The 12,860-nt window shown below is 44.8% G+C and overlaps 5 protein-coding genes across 5 annotated transcripts; all 5 read right to left on the reverse strand.

The window, feature by feature from the left end:
- Window positions 1-35: 35 nt before the first annotated feature.
- On the reverse strand, window positions 36-3,241 carry BCR41DRAFT_383233 (hypothetical protein; the record flags this gene model as incomplete). The annotated part of the gene is made up of 6 exons (XM_022027439.1): window positions 36-557; window positions 684-1,012; window positions 1,188-1,473; window positions 1,623-1,970; window positions 2,281-2,521; window positions 2,857-3,241. 6 exons carry the CDS (start codon window positions 3,239-3,241, stop codon window positions 65-67), a joined length of 2,082 nt encoding a protein of 693 aa, XP_021886095.1. The 3' UTR covers window positions 36-64.
- Window positions 3,242-3,568: 327 nt separating this feature from the next.
- BCR41DRAFT_367047 (hypothetical protein) lies at window positions 3,569-4,216 on the reverse strand (the record flags this gene model as incomplete). The annotated part of the gene is made up of 1 exon (XM_022026265.1): window positions 3,569-4,216. One exon carries the CDS (start codon window positions 4,214-4,216, stop codon window positions 3,569-3,571), a length of 648 nt encoding a protein of 215 aa, XP_021886096.1.
- A 2,607-nt stretch (window positions 4,217-6,823) lies between these two features.
- On the reverse strand, window positions 6,824-9,618 carry BCR41DRAFT_73548 (hypothetical protein). Its single transcript, XM_022031002.1, has one exon. It carries the CDS (start codon window positions 9,567-9,569, stop codon window positions 7,005-7,007), a length of 2,565 nt encoding a protein of 854 aa, XP_021886097.1. The 5' UTR covers window positions 9,570-9,618; the 3' UTR covers window positions 6,824-7,004.
- On the reverse strand, window positions 9,438-11,259 carry BCR41DRAFT_345244 (hypothetical protein). Its single transcript, XM_022022677.1, has 2 exons — window positions 11,242-11,259; window positions 9,438-11,136 (listed from the first exon to the last, which is right to left on the reverse strand). The coding sequence occupies exon 2, from the start codon at window positions 11,039-11,041 to the stop codon at window positions 9,578-9,580; it is 1,464 nt and encodes a 487-aa protein (XP_021886098.1). The 5' UTR covers window positions 11,042-11,136; window positions 11,242-11,259; the 3' UTR covers window positions 9,438-9,577.
- A 216-nt stretch (window positions 11,260-11,475) lies between these two features.
- BCR41DRAFT_367049 (hypothetical protein) lies at window positions 11,476-12,517 on the reverse strand (the record flags this gene model as incomplete). Its single annotated transcript, XM_022026266.1, has 3 exons — window positions 11,476-12,129; window positions 12,343-12,356; window positions 12,391-12,517. The coding sequence occupies 3 exons, from the start codon at window positions 12,515-12,517 to the stop codon at window positions 11,476-11,478; spliced, it is 795 nt and encodes a 264-aa protein (XP_021886099.1).
- Between the last annotated feature and the right edge of the window lie 343 nt (window positions 12,518-12,860).

Genomic DNA, 12,860 nt, shown 5'->3' on the forward strand with positions numbered 1-12,860 from the left:
TCGACATGGTATGTACTATACATGTAATACACAGAACAGGATCAAAGTTATTTATTTAGTCCACTCAAGATGCCATAATTTCTACTCCTGTGTCTGTGGGAACTGTTGCGGTTGGAGTTGGTGTTGGAGGGGTTGTTGTTGGAGTTGATGATGCTACTGTTATAGGGTTCTCAGCCTTTGACTCTGACTTGAAAACAAACAGATCCTTTCGTTCCTCCGGCAATTTTTCGTGCACGATCCAATGGAGACCACAAGTATTACAAAGCGTCTTTTCACCTGCAGGGCCAGATCGCAGCATGACAGTCGAGGCTGCGCCTAATCCACAATGTTGACATTGCCAGCCCTCATAAGGCTCCATATTCACAAATGCACCCTTGTTGGGACGTCCACGACGATTTGCTGGCGATGAGTATGAGCCATAGCCTCCTCTGCTACCACCAACATATGATATTAATCCAATACCACTACCAACACCACCAAATCCGCTACCGCCACCGCCGCCACCTGCGCGGCGACGATTCCCTCCCTGATACCGAGAGTTTTCACGACGTTTAAGCCTAGGGAATATATGTATGTGCAAGTAATCAATATAAGCCATCTTGCCAGAGATACGAACCAGCCATTTTTTTTTTTTTCTTTTCTTATATCAATAACGCATTCTGTGATAATTAAAGTGAACGTACCGGATACTACGATCGTTGGTTTCCAAAATCTTTTCAAGTTCCTCTGTAGTTAAAGCTTCGAGTGCCGGGGTCCAACTCTCTGCATCATCCAAAGATCGAAATCCCGAGAACAACGGTTCGGATTCAAAGATTCCACCTCGATCCAAGAGTCGATCTTGTTTGAAACGATAGAGTTGTTCATGAATCTCATGTGCAATAATGGATACAAATTCCCCACCGAGTCCCAAGTCTGCAGTTAATTGTTTTGCGAATTCCTCTGGCGTCAGATCCGAGCCTACATCCCATTCAAACCGATCTCGTAAGTTGATCCCTCCAACATGCAGATCAAGCTAATAATATCCATAAAATAAATATAAGACGTTAAAAAGTTTTTAAAAAAATAAAAATAAAAATAAAAAAAAAAAGATATAGTATGTAATGATACAGAGATAACTTATAGAAAAAGACGCTATTGATCGAAATATATATATATATATATATATATATATATATTTGCTCGCTTACATGAATGACAACACGAGCACCCTCGTTAGGAACTTGAACTTCTGCGACGGGCTCAAATTCCGCGACTTGATTCCGTATAGCTTGCGCAATTTCAGGTACAAATTTATTCATGTTCAAGTCCAAGTCATCGCATAGGATTTCTGCAAATTGTTCTGGGGTCAATAATTGCTCGTTCACGTTCCAGGTGAATGAATCTCGTAACCGAATCTCATCTGTATCAATGTCCAAGCGGATTGGCACCAGAATTGCGTCCTGATCTGCACTGGTTTCAAGAGCTTGCTGCGTGCTAGATATAATAATAATGATATAACAAAATAACAAACAAGTAAAAGGGAGAGAAGGGATAGAAGAATAAGCATTCAAAAGATTTCTCTTGGTTTATAAAAATAAATAATAGTAATTATAATAATAGATTAATAAAACCAATTAACTTACTGATAGACATGGCGTGTCTTCCGGGGTCGTTTGACCCATGCCTTCTTCTCCTTTTCGATTCTCTCCTTTTCCAGCTGTCTCTGGATCCGATTACTGGGTGTGCTCCGTGAGGATCCCCCTTCCTCAAAATCCCAATCGTCCTCATCGGACTCCATCATAGAAGCTACAGCTGCACGTTTGGCTCTTCGTCCCAATGCCGGTGGCAAAACTAATGCATTCGCTGTATCGCGTATCCGAGATGCATATGTACTATATGTTCCCTGGACATTAGGCATGGCTGAAAGCGAACTAGCTGCTGCTGCTGCTGCTGCTGCACTTCCTCCTGATCGATGTTGTTGCTGAAATTGACTTTGTGCATGTGGATGTGGCTGCTGCGACATTCCGCCATTTTGACGAGGTGGAACAGGTGCCACTCGGAACTGACTTTGTTGCTGGGTATATGGATGTTGTTGCTGTTGGTGGTGATGAAGTTGCGACTGCTGCTGCCTCTGTTGCTGCTGCCGTGGTGGTTGCGGCTGTTGCTGCTGCACCTGCTGATGTTGTTGAGGATGCATCTGTTGTCCATGTCCTGGGTGAGCCTGTTGCTGTGGTTGCTGTGGTTGCGGCTGCTGCTGGTGCATGGGATATGGCCTCTGAGACTGATATTGTAGCTGCTGACCATGAGATGGACGCTGCATAGGTTGCTGCATAGGTTGCTGCATAGGTTGTTGCATAGGTTGCTGCATCGGCTGCTGATTTGACTGTTGAGTTGGCTGTTGGGTTGACTGCTGGATCGGCTGCTGGATCGGTTGTGGCACAGGTTGTTGCATTGGTTGCTGCATGGGTTGCTGCATGGGTTGCTGCATGGGTTGCTGCATTGGTTGTTGTATCTGCTGCTGCATTGATTGTTGCATTGGTTGCTGTATCGATTGTTGCATAGGCTGTTGGATTGGTTGTTGCATCGGTTGCTGCATCGGTTGCTGCATGGGTGATTGCATAGATTGTTGCATTGGTTGCTGCATAGGTTGTTGCTGATGTAACTGGTTTTGCATCTGTCGTTGCATCTGCATCTGCATCTGTTGTTGTTGATGTTGTTGAAGTTGCATTTGTTGGTGTTGCTGCTGTGCCATCTGTAATTGCATTTGCATCTGCATCTGCATATGTTGTTGTTGTTGTTGTTGTTGTTGTTGCTGCTGCATCTGTTGTTGTAGTAATAGCTGCTGTTGCTGTTGTACTGTGGCGCTGCGACTAGAACGTGTAGGGTACTGAGGTCCCATAGCAGTAGCACCAGCACTAACAGGTACACCCGCCATGCCTGGTACGCCGACTATACCAGGTACACCAGATACACCAGGAACACCAGATACACCAGGAATGCCAGGAACACCAGGAACACCAGGAACACCAGGAACACCAGGAACACCAGGAACACCAGGAACACCAGGAACACCAGGAACACCAGGAACACCAGGAACACTAGGAACACCAGGAACACCAGGAACACCCGATACACCAGGTAAAACAGCACCAGGTACTGTGACTGGTGCCATGGAACCCATGTCAGAGCCTACACTCGAATGACGGCCTGATGATTGAGGATGCTGCATGTTGACCGAGGTATGATTCACCCAGTTTGCCATTGTTCTCCTTTGTGTCCGTGATTGGGTTGATCTGCTTCTCTGAGTCTTGTTTGCTTGCTTTTGTCGCGTAAAAGAAAATCAGCCTCTTTCAAGTCGGACTCCATTTTGGCAAAAAGAAATATTCCTTTGCCCCTTAACCAAAATATAATTGCACCTTCCAAATCCAATAGGGATAAAGGGAGCCAACATTTTTTTTGTTTTTTTAAGGTTGGGCAAAGCAATTTATTTATCCATTTTTTTTAAATACAAAGGCATCACAATGAAGTCAAACTGGATATACCAACTTCTGAAGGTTTGACGAAAGGCATAGGGACTGGCAGTGGGGCCTTAAAGAGGAACGAAAGCTGTGGCAGATGCAAGGCTGTTCGCTTCAGCTACAGAAATAGTTCCCATGATGCTTGCCTCCGAATTTGTGCCTGTTGTAGTTGTGGTTGCTGCTGGCGCTGTTATAGTGGCTAAAGATGGGACTGCAGGGATTGGAGGTGCAATATCATCATCAAAGAGGCCAATGTCTGCCATATACTCTGAGGATGGAGCTGGACGTAACAGCACATATGAATCTGGAATACCATCTCCATCAGTATCTCTGGGTGATATAAAATGGTCTTCGATAATGATCCCATCCTCATCCAGGACTGGGATCAGTTGTGCTAGTTTACGCTCCTCAGTCGATTTGAATCCTCCTCGCTCGTTCTTTTCTCGTGCAATATTTCGATGTCGCTGCTGCTGTTGTCCTTTTTGTTTCTTTGTAGGATTCGTTTCGACAGGTATCGACTTTTTTTTATCCTGTTCATTGCTACTACTGTCGTAATTGTCATTGTTTATGTTGGGGTTATTACCACTGCTGCTATTACTACGGCTGCTATTCTTATCACCGCCGCTACTGCTGCTCTTGCTAGTTGCCCTGGGTGCTAATGTGGCAGGCTCAGTCTTTTTGACTGAAAATCCATTCACTACTGAGTATTTCTTTCTCATAGCAGAGAGTATTTGAATTATAGGGTTCTGTTGGCGGTGATGACGGTGGCTTTGGTGGTGATGATGATGATGTGGGGCCTTGTTCTCTTCCTTTGGCTCATGCTTCCTTCGTGCCCGCAGATTGATGGTAGTGATAGTGTCCTTTTCCATATGCTGGTGCCGATATTTCGTTTTTTGTAGCCCTACAGAGCTATCATATGACTCACTGCCAACACGATCATTTTGGTGGTCGTACTGCAAAGGCTGTTGTTGCTGTCGATAATCGAGGTCCTCCTGAACATTGAGCCAGTCATGACTGGATCTTGGTCGGAGGACCGAAGCGCGCCTCTTAGTCCCTTCACTTACAGGTAGAGTCTCTCGAAACCAGAGAATTAATACAAGCTCTAAAAGTAGTAATGCAACGATGATCGATGCCTTGTTCCTAGGATTACTTAAGGATATCAGTGGCATAAGCTTATATCTTTTGTTTTTCTCTCTTGGTGTTTTAATAGATGTTGTTGTCGTCGTGTTTTAGAGAGAGAACCCAAGATTTCAAGTCCAGAGGTTATAACGCAAGATAGAGAAATAGGTAAGATTTATCGCCTCTGCAGACAAGACTTTATTGAAGTTATGGAGCGATGGTGACGATACTGTGAGGACCTTTTTTTCTCTTTTCTTTGAAGCCAAGAAGAAGACTCCAAGATACCAAAAGCATGACATCAAAGTTGTAAAGGAGGCTTGAAGTACTGGCTGCAGTTTGGGATGGAATGCAGTAGAGATGCGAATATAATCAACTGAGAAGAAAGCATTTAGGCATAAGAGAGACTACCCAACTTTCATAGAAGGCTATCAAGGAACCATGAGGAAGACACACAGTCAGGATCCGATCACTCAGCCCAGGAAACAGTCATTCCAGTATACTGGACCCGTACTGATGACAGATAGGAAGGGGATCGATGACACAGCAAGCCCCAAGGATGCTCTAACACTATGATCTGTTGCGTATAAAACAGAGGAAACTTCGATGGAATGAAGTATGCTCCATGATGCATTACTGGTGTAAGTCAGGTTAGTATGGATTATACCAATGTAAGCTTGTGTGGATACATCTCAATATCTATTGTACCGTTTCAACTGCAATTCTGCACTTTTTTTCTATTAATACAGCCGTAGCTCATTAACAAAAGCAAAGACAGATATGTTATTCTGCACATGTTCATCCGATAGATGAACATCAATGACAATCAGATCTATTTCAAGGGAGCTCTTGGCTTGTTTATTCAATTGATTTAATGCAATGCATGACTGAACTGAGGTTCCTTTAGTGCTATCAGCTAATACCAGTACGGACAGATCGAGCAGAAGGTGTTTTGGTGCCTTTAAATGGTTCAAATGGTTCAAACATCTCTACAAATTGACCAAGACCCATACATTTGTAGGCATAGTCAAAGCACCTCCAGACTCTTGCCAAGCGATCGCCTCGACAAGCGCCTGCAACATTGCGCCTGGTCAAGAATGGGTCCGTCACGCACAAGAAAGGCTCAGTGCCAAAATGCTCTGGTGGATGTAAACGACCATTGAAGTCATTGATGCTGACTGTTGTAGTGACCCTATTATGGTTATCTGCAACCAAATATGTGCCAAAAGAGGAGATACCAGGTACAGGTACAGCTCCAGAAGGCTTGCCGTCATTGGCGTCAAGATCTTGAAAATACGCTGACTCTGATGGACTGAGCCATGCTTTTCGTTTGAGATCATACACAGACTTGGTACTAGAGGATCCTATAATGAATGGTGTATGGCCCTGAGACTTATGGCGACCTAATGAGCGTCGTTCTTGGAATTTCCCATCGGCAGCCGAGACCTCCATGGTCCGGTAATCGAACTTGCGCGTAAAGTATTCAAAGAACTCAAAAAGTAACTGAGAGACTGTTTTCTTGTTGTGCAGTCCGTATGATTCATACACATATTCTCGGGTATCGAACGAGCAATCAAAAGTCTGACTGTCCTCAACGACATGGACTGGTGGACAAACCCCATTGGCGGTGTTTGCAGCTTGATATTTCCCAAACGTTGGAAGAGCCTTGCGACGTCGGCCCTTTTGGTCGTATTTGCGCGGCTGACATGACTTGCTCTGTAAACGTGGCAAGATGGCATCATTTTGCTCTTGGAAAAAGACAATGGCCATCAGAATATAAGCATAAGAAGGGAGATAGCCCGAGGCACCATCCAAGATACCATGACATCGAGCAAAGTGTTTGAGTATATACAAAAACTTGCCAAGTCTTGGATCAATGGAAATATAGGCCCGGATCAGTTGGGAGTTGTGGACTCCAAGTGGTCTTTGAATATTCATGTCACAACAGATGTTTGTCAAAGGATCCCTAAATTTCAAGATTGGCACTTTGGCATCTGTAATTGCCTTGACATCTTCCATCCCTTGCCGGTAGAGGAAATTAACAAAGAAGAGGACATTGGCATGTGGAGCGCCTGGATAGTAGTTGTTCGAGTAGATACAGATGTCAATATCACTAGAGTTGCTTACAAGGCCAGTTGTGCAGGATCTATGGAGAGATGATTACAAAGATGAGAATGAAGGCTTGTACGATTGGCCAACACTTGAGCACCATAATTTCTTGATCGCCTATCAAGTCGTTATAATCTGTAATGAATTATTTACCCGAATGGTCGTAGGTCAAGTTCTAGGTGCGGATATTCACTTTTAAACATCGTCTGTAATCGCAGAAGTAGACTTATTCGTTTTTCCAGGTTCTCTTTACCAGGTAAAAGATCCTTCAAGTAAGCGCCATCAAAAAAGAAAGTAAAAAAAAATATTAGCAGTGGCGCAACCGGAGTTCCTTGATAGTCTTCTTTCAGTTACATGGACACTTACAGAGTGTAACGCATCAACTCTGGCATCCATTTCCTTCTCCAGACGGGAGGGAAATATCCATAGTGGAAGCGTCAGGTTGATGCCTTGCCAATCAAAAAAGAGTGTATCTTTGGGGATGGTCAATCGGACAGGCTCTTTCCGACTCATAGCGAGCGCAACTGGATCTTGTTCAGCTTGTTGTCTCAATCTCTCCTTTTCCTTTTCCTTCTCAGCCTCAAGTCGTTCCCTGGTAGCATTCTCTTCTTTCAGTCGCCTACCCTCCGCTGAATCTAATGCATGGAGACTTGCTCTCTTTTGTACAATCAGGTTCGCTATCCGCTCTTCTTCTTCTTTGATCAGCTTGTACTCCTGGCGAACTTTATCTTTCATAAGCTGTGCTGTAGCCACGGCTTTCATGGCTTCAACAACGGATGGTGCGCTGGTTGGATCGAAGGGTTTCTCTGGCTCCTTAGCTGTATTCCGGACATATGTGAATCGCGAATGCTGTCCTTCCTTCTTCTTAATCTGTTCATCTCGCACCCTCGTAATTTCTCTAATATACTGATCCTTTGCTGTATTAATCGCCTGAAGCTCGGTCTCTTTTGCAGTATTATATGCAATATCCATTTTGTTTTTCCTGATTTTTGCATTGCTTTCCAGAGAAATGATCGAGTTGTATTGCTCCTGCAAGTCTGTAAGGTGGTTTTCGTGAATCATCTTGTCCAAGAGGTACTTCTTTCTTCCGTCACTCTCCTGCGAGCCAACAATTAATTGCGCTTTCACTTTTTGCTGCACTTGATTGCCCTCCTTCTCTCTGGCGGCACGCTCGGCCTCTTTATTCTCTTTATAAAGTCCTTCCACCATTTCCTTTTCCTTAGCGAGTTTTTCTTTTTCCGCCTCCTTTCTGGCAATCTTTTCAGCTTCTAATTTCTCCTTGGCGATCCTCTCAGCTTCCGCTTTCTGCCTGGCGATCCGCTCAGCTTCTGCTTTCTCCTTGGCAATCCTCTCCGCTTCTACTTTCTCTCTAGCAATCTTCTCAGCTTTAGCTTTGTCCCTGGCGATCTGCTCTGCTTCAGCTTTCTCCTTGGCGATCCGTCCTGCTTCTGCTTTCTCCTTGGCAATCCGCTCAGTCTCTGCTCTCTCTTTGGCAGCCCTCTTAGCCTCCTCCTTGGCAATCCTCTCGGCCTCTGCTTTCTCCCTGGCGATCCTTTCAGCCTCGACGATCTGCTCGCGCTTTTTCCTTTTTTCTCTTTCCTTCTCCTGCAGTAGCCTCTCCGCTCGCACTTTTTCCTCCTCTTGCTGTTGCTTCCATCTTGTGGATTCCTTTTCATCTTCACTGTTATATTCCTTCAAGTCCGGAACTTCAGAACAGTCTAAAAAATCAGGGTTTGCACTCTGGTAGTTGACGACGATATCGCAAAGCTTTAGGACACTAAAAACCTTTCCATCACGTAATCTGTCCATGCGGTTAGTGTTGTTGTCGTCTTCATAGTATACCAAGTCTGGAATATTATCGCCATCGTCTTTGTTCGGGACGCTCCCCTCATCTGCAGAGTAGAGTGAATCATCACTTTCACTGCTGTCATTATGACTATTATAGCCTTTATAGCCATCGTCATAAAATCCAAATGCAGCCGCTACATAAGGATCTAGGGTACCATTAGAAGCGTACATGGTCTTTGTGATCCCGCGTGTGATCTGGTGACCTTCTTGGATAAGGAGAACCCGTTTCTCTTCGATGGAGGTTCCATCCATGGTCCTAAGTAACTTTGAGGCCTCTCCCGCATTCACACTTCGGTAGTCTACAACAAGGGTTTCCAAGGCCCGACATAATGCGGGCTTAAGAGGCTTAGAGCTATCCCAATATATTCCAATTAGGTCTCGGACTTCTCTGCGACACGACAGCAATGTCAAATCCTTCCTCATATCAACTTGCCAAGGCTCTAATCCGGCATTTTTGATATACACAAGGCGTATATATTCGTCCAAGAAAAAGTCGAGTTCATGGTACTTATCAATTACATCCTGAATGCGAGTCTCATCACGAAGTGGCTTTTGCCTTGACTTTGTCTTTTTCTTGCTTATTGGCTGCGATGAGCCCTTGATCTGGCTACTATTCTTTTCACTGTTAGTGCTGTTGTTACTGCTAGTGCTGACAGCTCCGTTGCTGGTCAATTGCCCTGTGATCATAATTGTTCGTCCATTATCTTTAGCAGCTCTCTGCCTCGCATACTCAATTGCTTCTCGGATTGCAGCTTGGTTCGTATTGAAATCTTGGGAAAAACGACAGGCCATCACCAACCTAACTTTTAACAATGCTGCTTCCTCTTCTCGTTTCCTAGCTTCCGAAATACATCGCTGTCGAGCCTGTTCTAGCTTTTGGGGCCGCTCGGCTTCCTGTGCATTGAAAGTATCTATAGCAATTGACAACAACTGGTTACGAAGGGGATTGCATTCATGTACCCCTATTATATCTTTGCTCTGGGTGAGTTCAGATTGCATCTCTTGCTTTATACGGATATGTGTTTCTTATAAGCATATGGCCATGCACCGATACCTTTTTCCTGTGCTGGCTTGGATGATGACACTGGTAATGGTGAAGAAGGTAAAGTGGAAGCAGGTTGCATTGCGGATGGAGTGTTTAAAGTGATTGATGCTGTTTCTGCTGATTTTGCCGTCTCTGCTGGCATTGATGCTAATGTTGATGCTGATGTTGATGCTGATACTAATGATGGTGCTGATGATGATGCTGATGTTGACGCTGATGTCGTTGGAGTGGCCTCAACTAACCCAGAGTGAGGAAGAGGGGCGTTTTTCTTAGCAATAGCTGCCACTGCTGCCGCCGCCTCCTTCTTGGCCCTTTTCTTTGCATTTTTGGACAGAGGTTTGGTCAACCCTGCTTCATCTTTCTCTTCTTTCCTTCCTCCCTTTCCATCTTCTTCTTCCTTATCTTTGGATATACTGCCTGCTATTGAGGTTGCTCCCGAGCTTAAGCTTGGTGATGATGTGGTTGAAGCAACATGATTAGATGTGATACATTTTACAGTATTCGGAGCTGCAGTTGATGATTTAGATTTCTCATCCAGTTTCCACTTCTTGATCAAATCTGCATTATACTTGCTCGTGTACTTCTCAACTCCCACCATGCCATTGCTTATAAACACAGAACCACCACCTGATCCTTGATGGTACCATATAAACTTGCGACAGCCATCAACAATAACCGAGAATCGATCCTGGAACTCTGGTCTGATCTTTGCATATTGTTGTTGGAAGTGCTTATGATCCTCTGGGGTCAGTTCAGGCAATGTGCAAGTAACATTGTTGACTTTGATCTCTTTAGTGAACAGTCGGTTCACTCGCCACTCGTCCTTCAAATAACGATAGACATTTTCAGGCGATAAAGCATACGGAGCGGTGGCAACAAACATTTGACAGAACTCTGGAATATTTTTAGGGTGCCCTTGAGGGTCTAGTTGGAGCCCTTCGCTTCTAGACTTCCATGCTTCTGGTTCGGACCCGACATTATACTCCACCATGAATGAAGCCGCTAGCGAGGTTGATTGGAATAGAAGTTGAAGAGATACTACAGCTGAAGCGCCTGAACTCGTTCCCAGTCTAGCTGCAAGTTCATAGAGGAATATTTCGAATAGAAACTCTGAGAAATGCTCATCGTTTCTGGCGGCCTGCACTAGTGATATAAAACTGTCCTCTAGCTCTTGCGCCTCTCGCATCTTCTGCTCCTCTAGTTTCCTTCGCTTCTCCCGCTCCTCCCGCTCCTCCCGCTCCTCTCGCTTCTCTCGTATCTCCTGCACTTCCTGCTTTCCCTGTTCCTTCTGCTCCTTCTGCTCCTTCTGCTCCTTGTGCTCCTTCTGCTTCTCCTGCTCCTCTCGTTTCTCCCTCTCTTCACGTTCTCGTTTCTGCTCCTCTCGTGCCTTGTTGCTAAGGTGGAGTGCTCGATACCATGGCTCCATGATAGATGAACTAACCAATGAAAAAAAGGTGTATTACTCTCCACTCTTCCCTCCTACACCCCTTGAGCTGTCTTCTTTTTACTTTTTTGTATTTTCTTTTTTACAGATTACCAATTTAAATATAATTTTTTAAAAAAAAAATAAAGTCAGTTGTTAAATCTATGAATACGCTGATGTACTGTTTTCTAATGTATTCTCACCCTCGCAAATGAAAAAAGTCCGATGATTTAATGTCCAGTTTGAAATGCCATGCAATCAAGTCAACGCGAATCAAGCTACTGTGTAAGAAAGAGAATGAGAGGAATCAGTCTGCCCTACACAGCACTGAAATAAATAGAGCTGCTTTTACTTCGCCTTTATTGTTTACATGGCTCAAACATTGCCCCCTGTGGGCAGAAATCTTATTGGCTGAGGTAAATAATATGCATCCTTTTTTATTCTCCCCTTTTTGGTCCATAGTGGCGCTCCAAAACACTTCTAAAAGTAGCACCAACCAGTGGGCCGGATGAAGATGTGGTAAGAGAGCTTGTCGAAGGAGGCTGAGGCGTCGATGGTGGGGGTCGTATCTGTGAGAGCGCTTCATATTCTGCAGGGGTCATGCGTCTTGACACACTGCCACTGTTGTGATCACTTGTAACATTCGGACTATTTGTGTCCTTGTTGGTCATCGGACTTGACCCGTTAGACATTTGGGAGGGATTGGGACTGGGCATATACGTATTAGAGGTGCTAGAAGTATATAAACCTTCATGGTTGGCGGCGTTGGGGCCAGTGGGATCCAAGGCTCTAAAAGGGGTCCATGGATTTGCTTCAAGGGGTGTAGTTGCTGCTATAGGTGATGCTGTTTTGGGCATATGGATCGACCTGATTGGTGAAGCAGCACCAATTGTCCCTGCCCGTGGAGACCCTGCTGCTTTTGCAGCTGATGTAGACCCCAAAGTCGCCTGTCGAATCCGTGCAGCTTCAAATGCCTCCGACTGCATCTTGGCCATCTCTTCTTGTGGCTGTGACAGTGACTGACTTATGGATGTCATTGCAGGCTGCTGCTGCTGTGCGCTTGTCTGCGGGGCTGATACGTCGCTTCTCTTCTTCAATCATAGTGGCAAGTCTACAGAGGTAAAACCTCGTTCGCCTTGGCTCAGATCTCCCCATAATAAGGACGTTTTCTTGCTTTTATTTTTAAATACAACATCCCAAGTAGACGGGCGGACTAAATTATTAGCAGGGATTTGAGCATCCCAGAATCAGGTAGAAGTCAGTAGTCAATTCGCCATTACAGAAAGAGACATGTTCAATATTACTTTATCAGAAACAGCTTTTGTCAGTTAAACAAAAGAAACAAAATGTACCTTCGACAGTGCCGCCATTATTGGTGAAGACTAGAACTGGAACATCTTTCTGCCTCCGTCTCACTGGTGCATATACAATGTGGTCAAGGGTTTCTAGAACTGGAGGGCTTCGTAAGATGCGTTTCATGTTCCGCTGAACGAGTAGCCGGTAGCCTTCGGGGATTGGGTTTTGTGGCGAGTAGGATGGGCGGACAGCCCAATTGTCTCGCTTTCAAGTGCTCCATCATTTTTGAAAAAGATATCGGATATACTCGCTCCTGTACGAGAGAAGTATGAAACCTTCTTTATGGTTTGTTTGGTTTGTTTACTAACAGTATTGCTGCTGCTATGTGCCGGCTTATTAACTTCTGCAAGCTTGACGAAAGACATAGGGACTAGCAGTGGGGCCTTAAAGAGGAACGAAAGCTGTGGCAGGTGCAAGGCTGTTCGCTTCAGCTACAGAAATAGTTCCCATGATGCTTGCCTCCGAA

The sequence above is a fragment of the Lobosporangium transversale genome, assembly GCF_002105155.1.
Source record: "Lobosporangium transversale strain NRRL 3116 chromosome Unknown BCR41scaffold_2, whole genome shotgun sequence".
In the NCBI taxonomy this organism is placed as follows: domain Eukaryota; kingdom Fungi; phylum Mortierellomycota; class Mortierellomycetes; order Mortierellales; family Mortierellaceae; genus Lobosporangium; species Lobosporangium transversale.

Coding starts and splice junctions, on each gene's coding strand:
- BCR41DRAFT_73548 (XM_022031002.1), bottom strand. CDS start 9,569: ATGCAATCTGAACTCACCCAGAGCAAAGATATAATAGGGGTACATGAA.
- BCR41DRAFT_345244 (XM_022022677.1), bottom strand. CDS start 11,041: ATGGAGCCATGGTATCGAGCACTCCACCTTAGCAACAAGGCACGAGAG.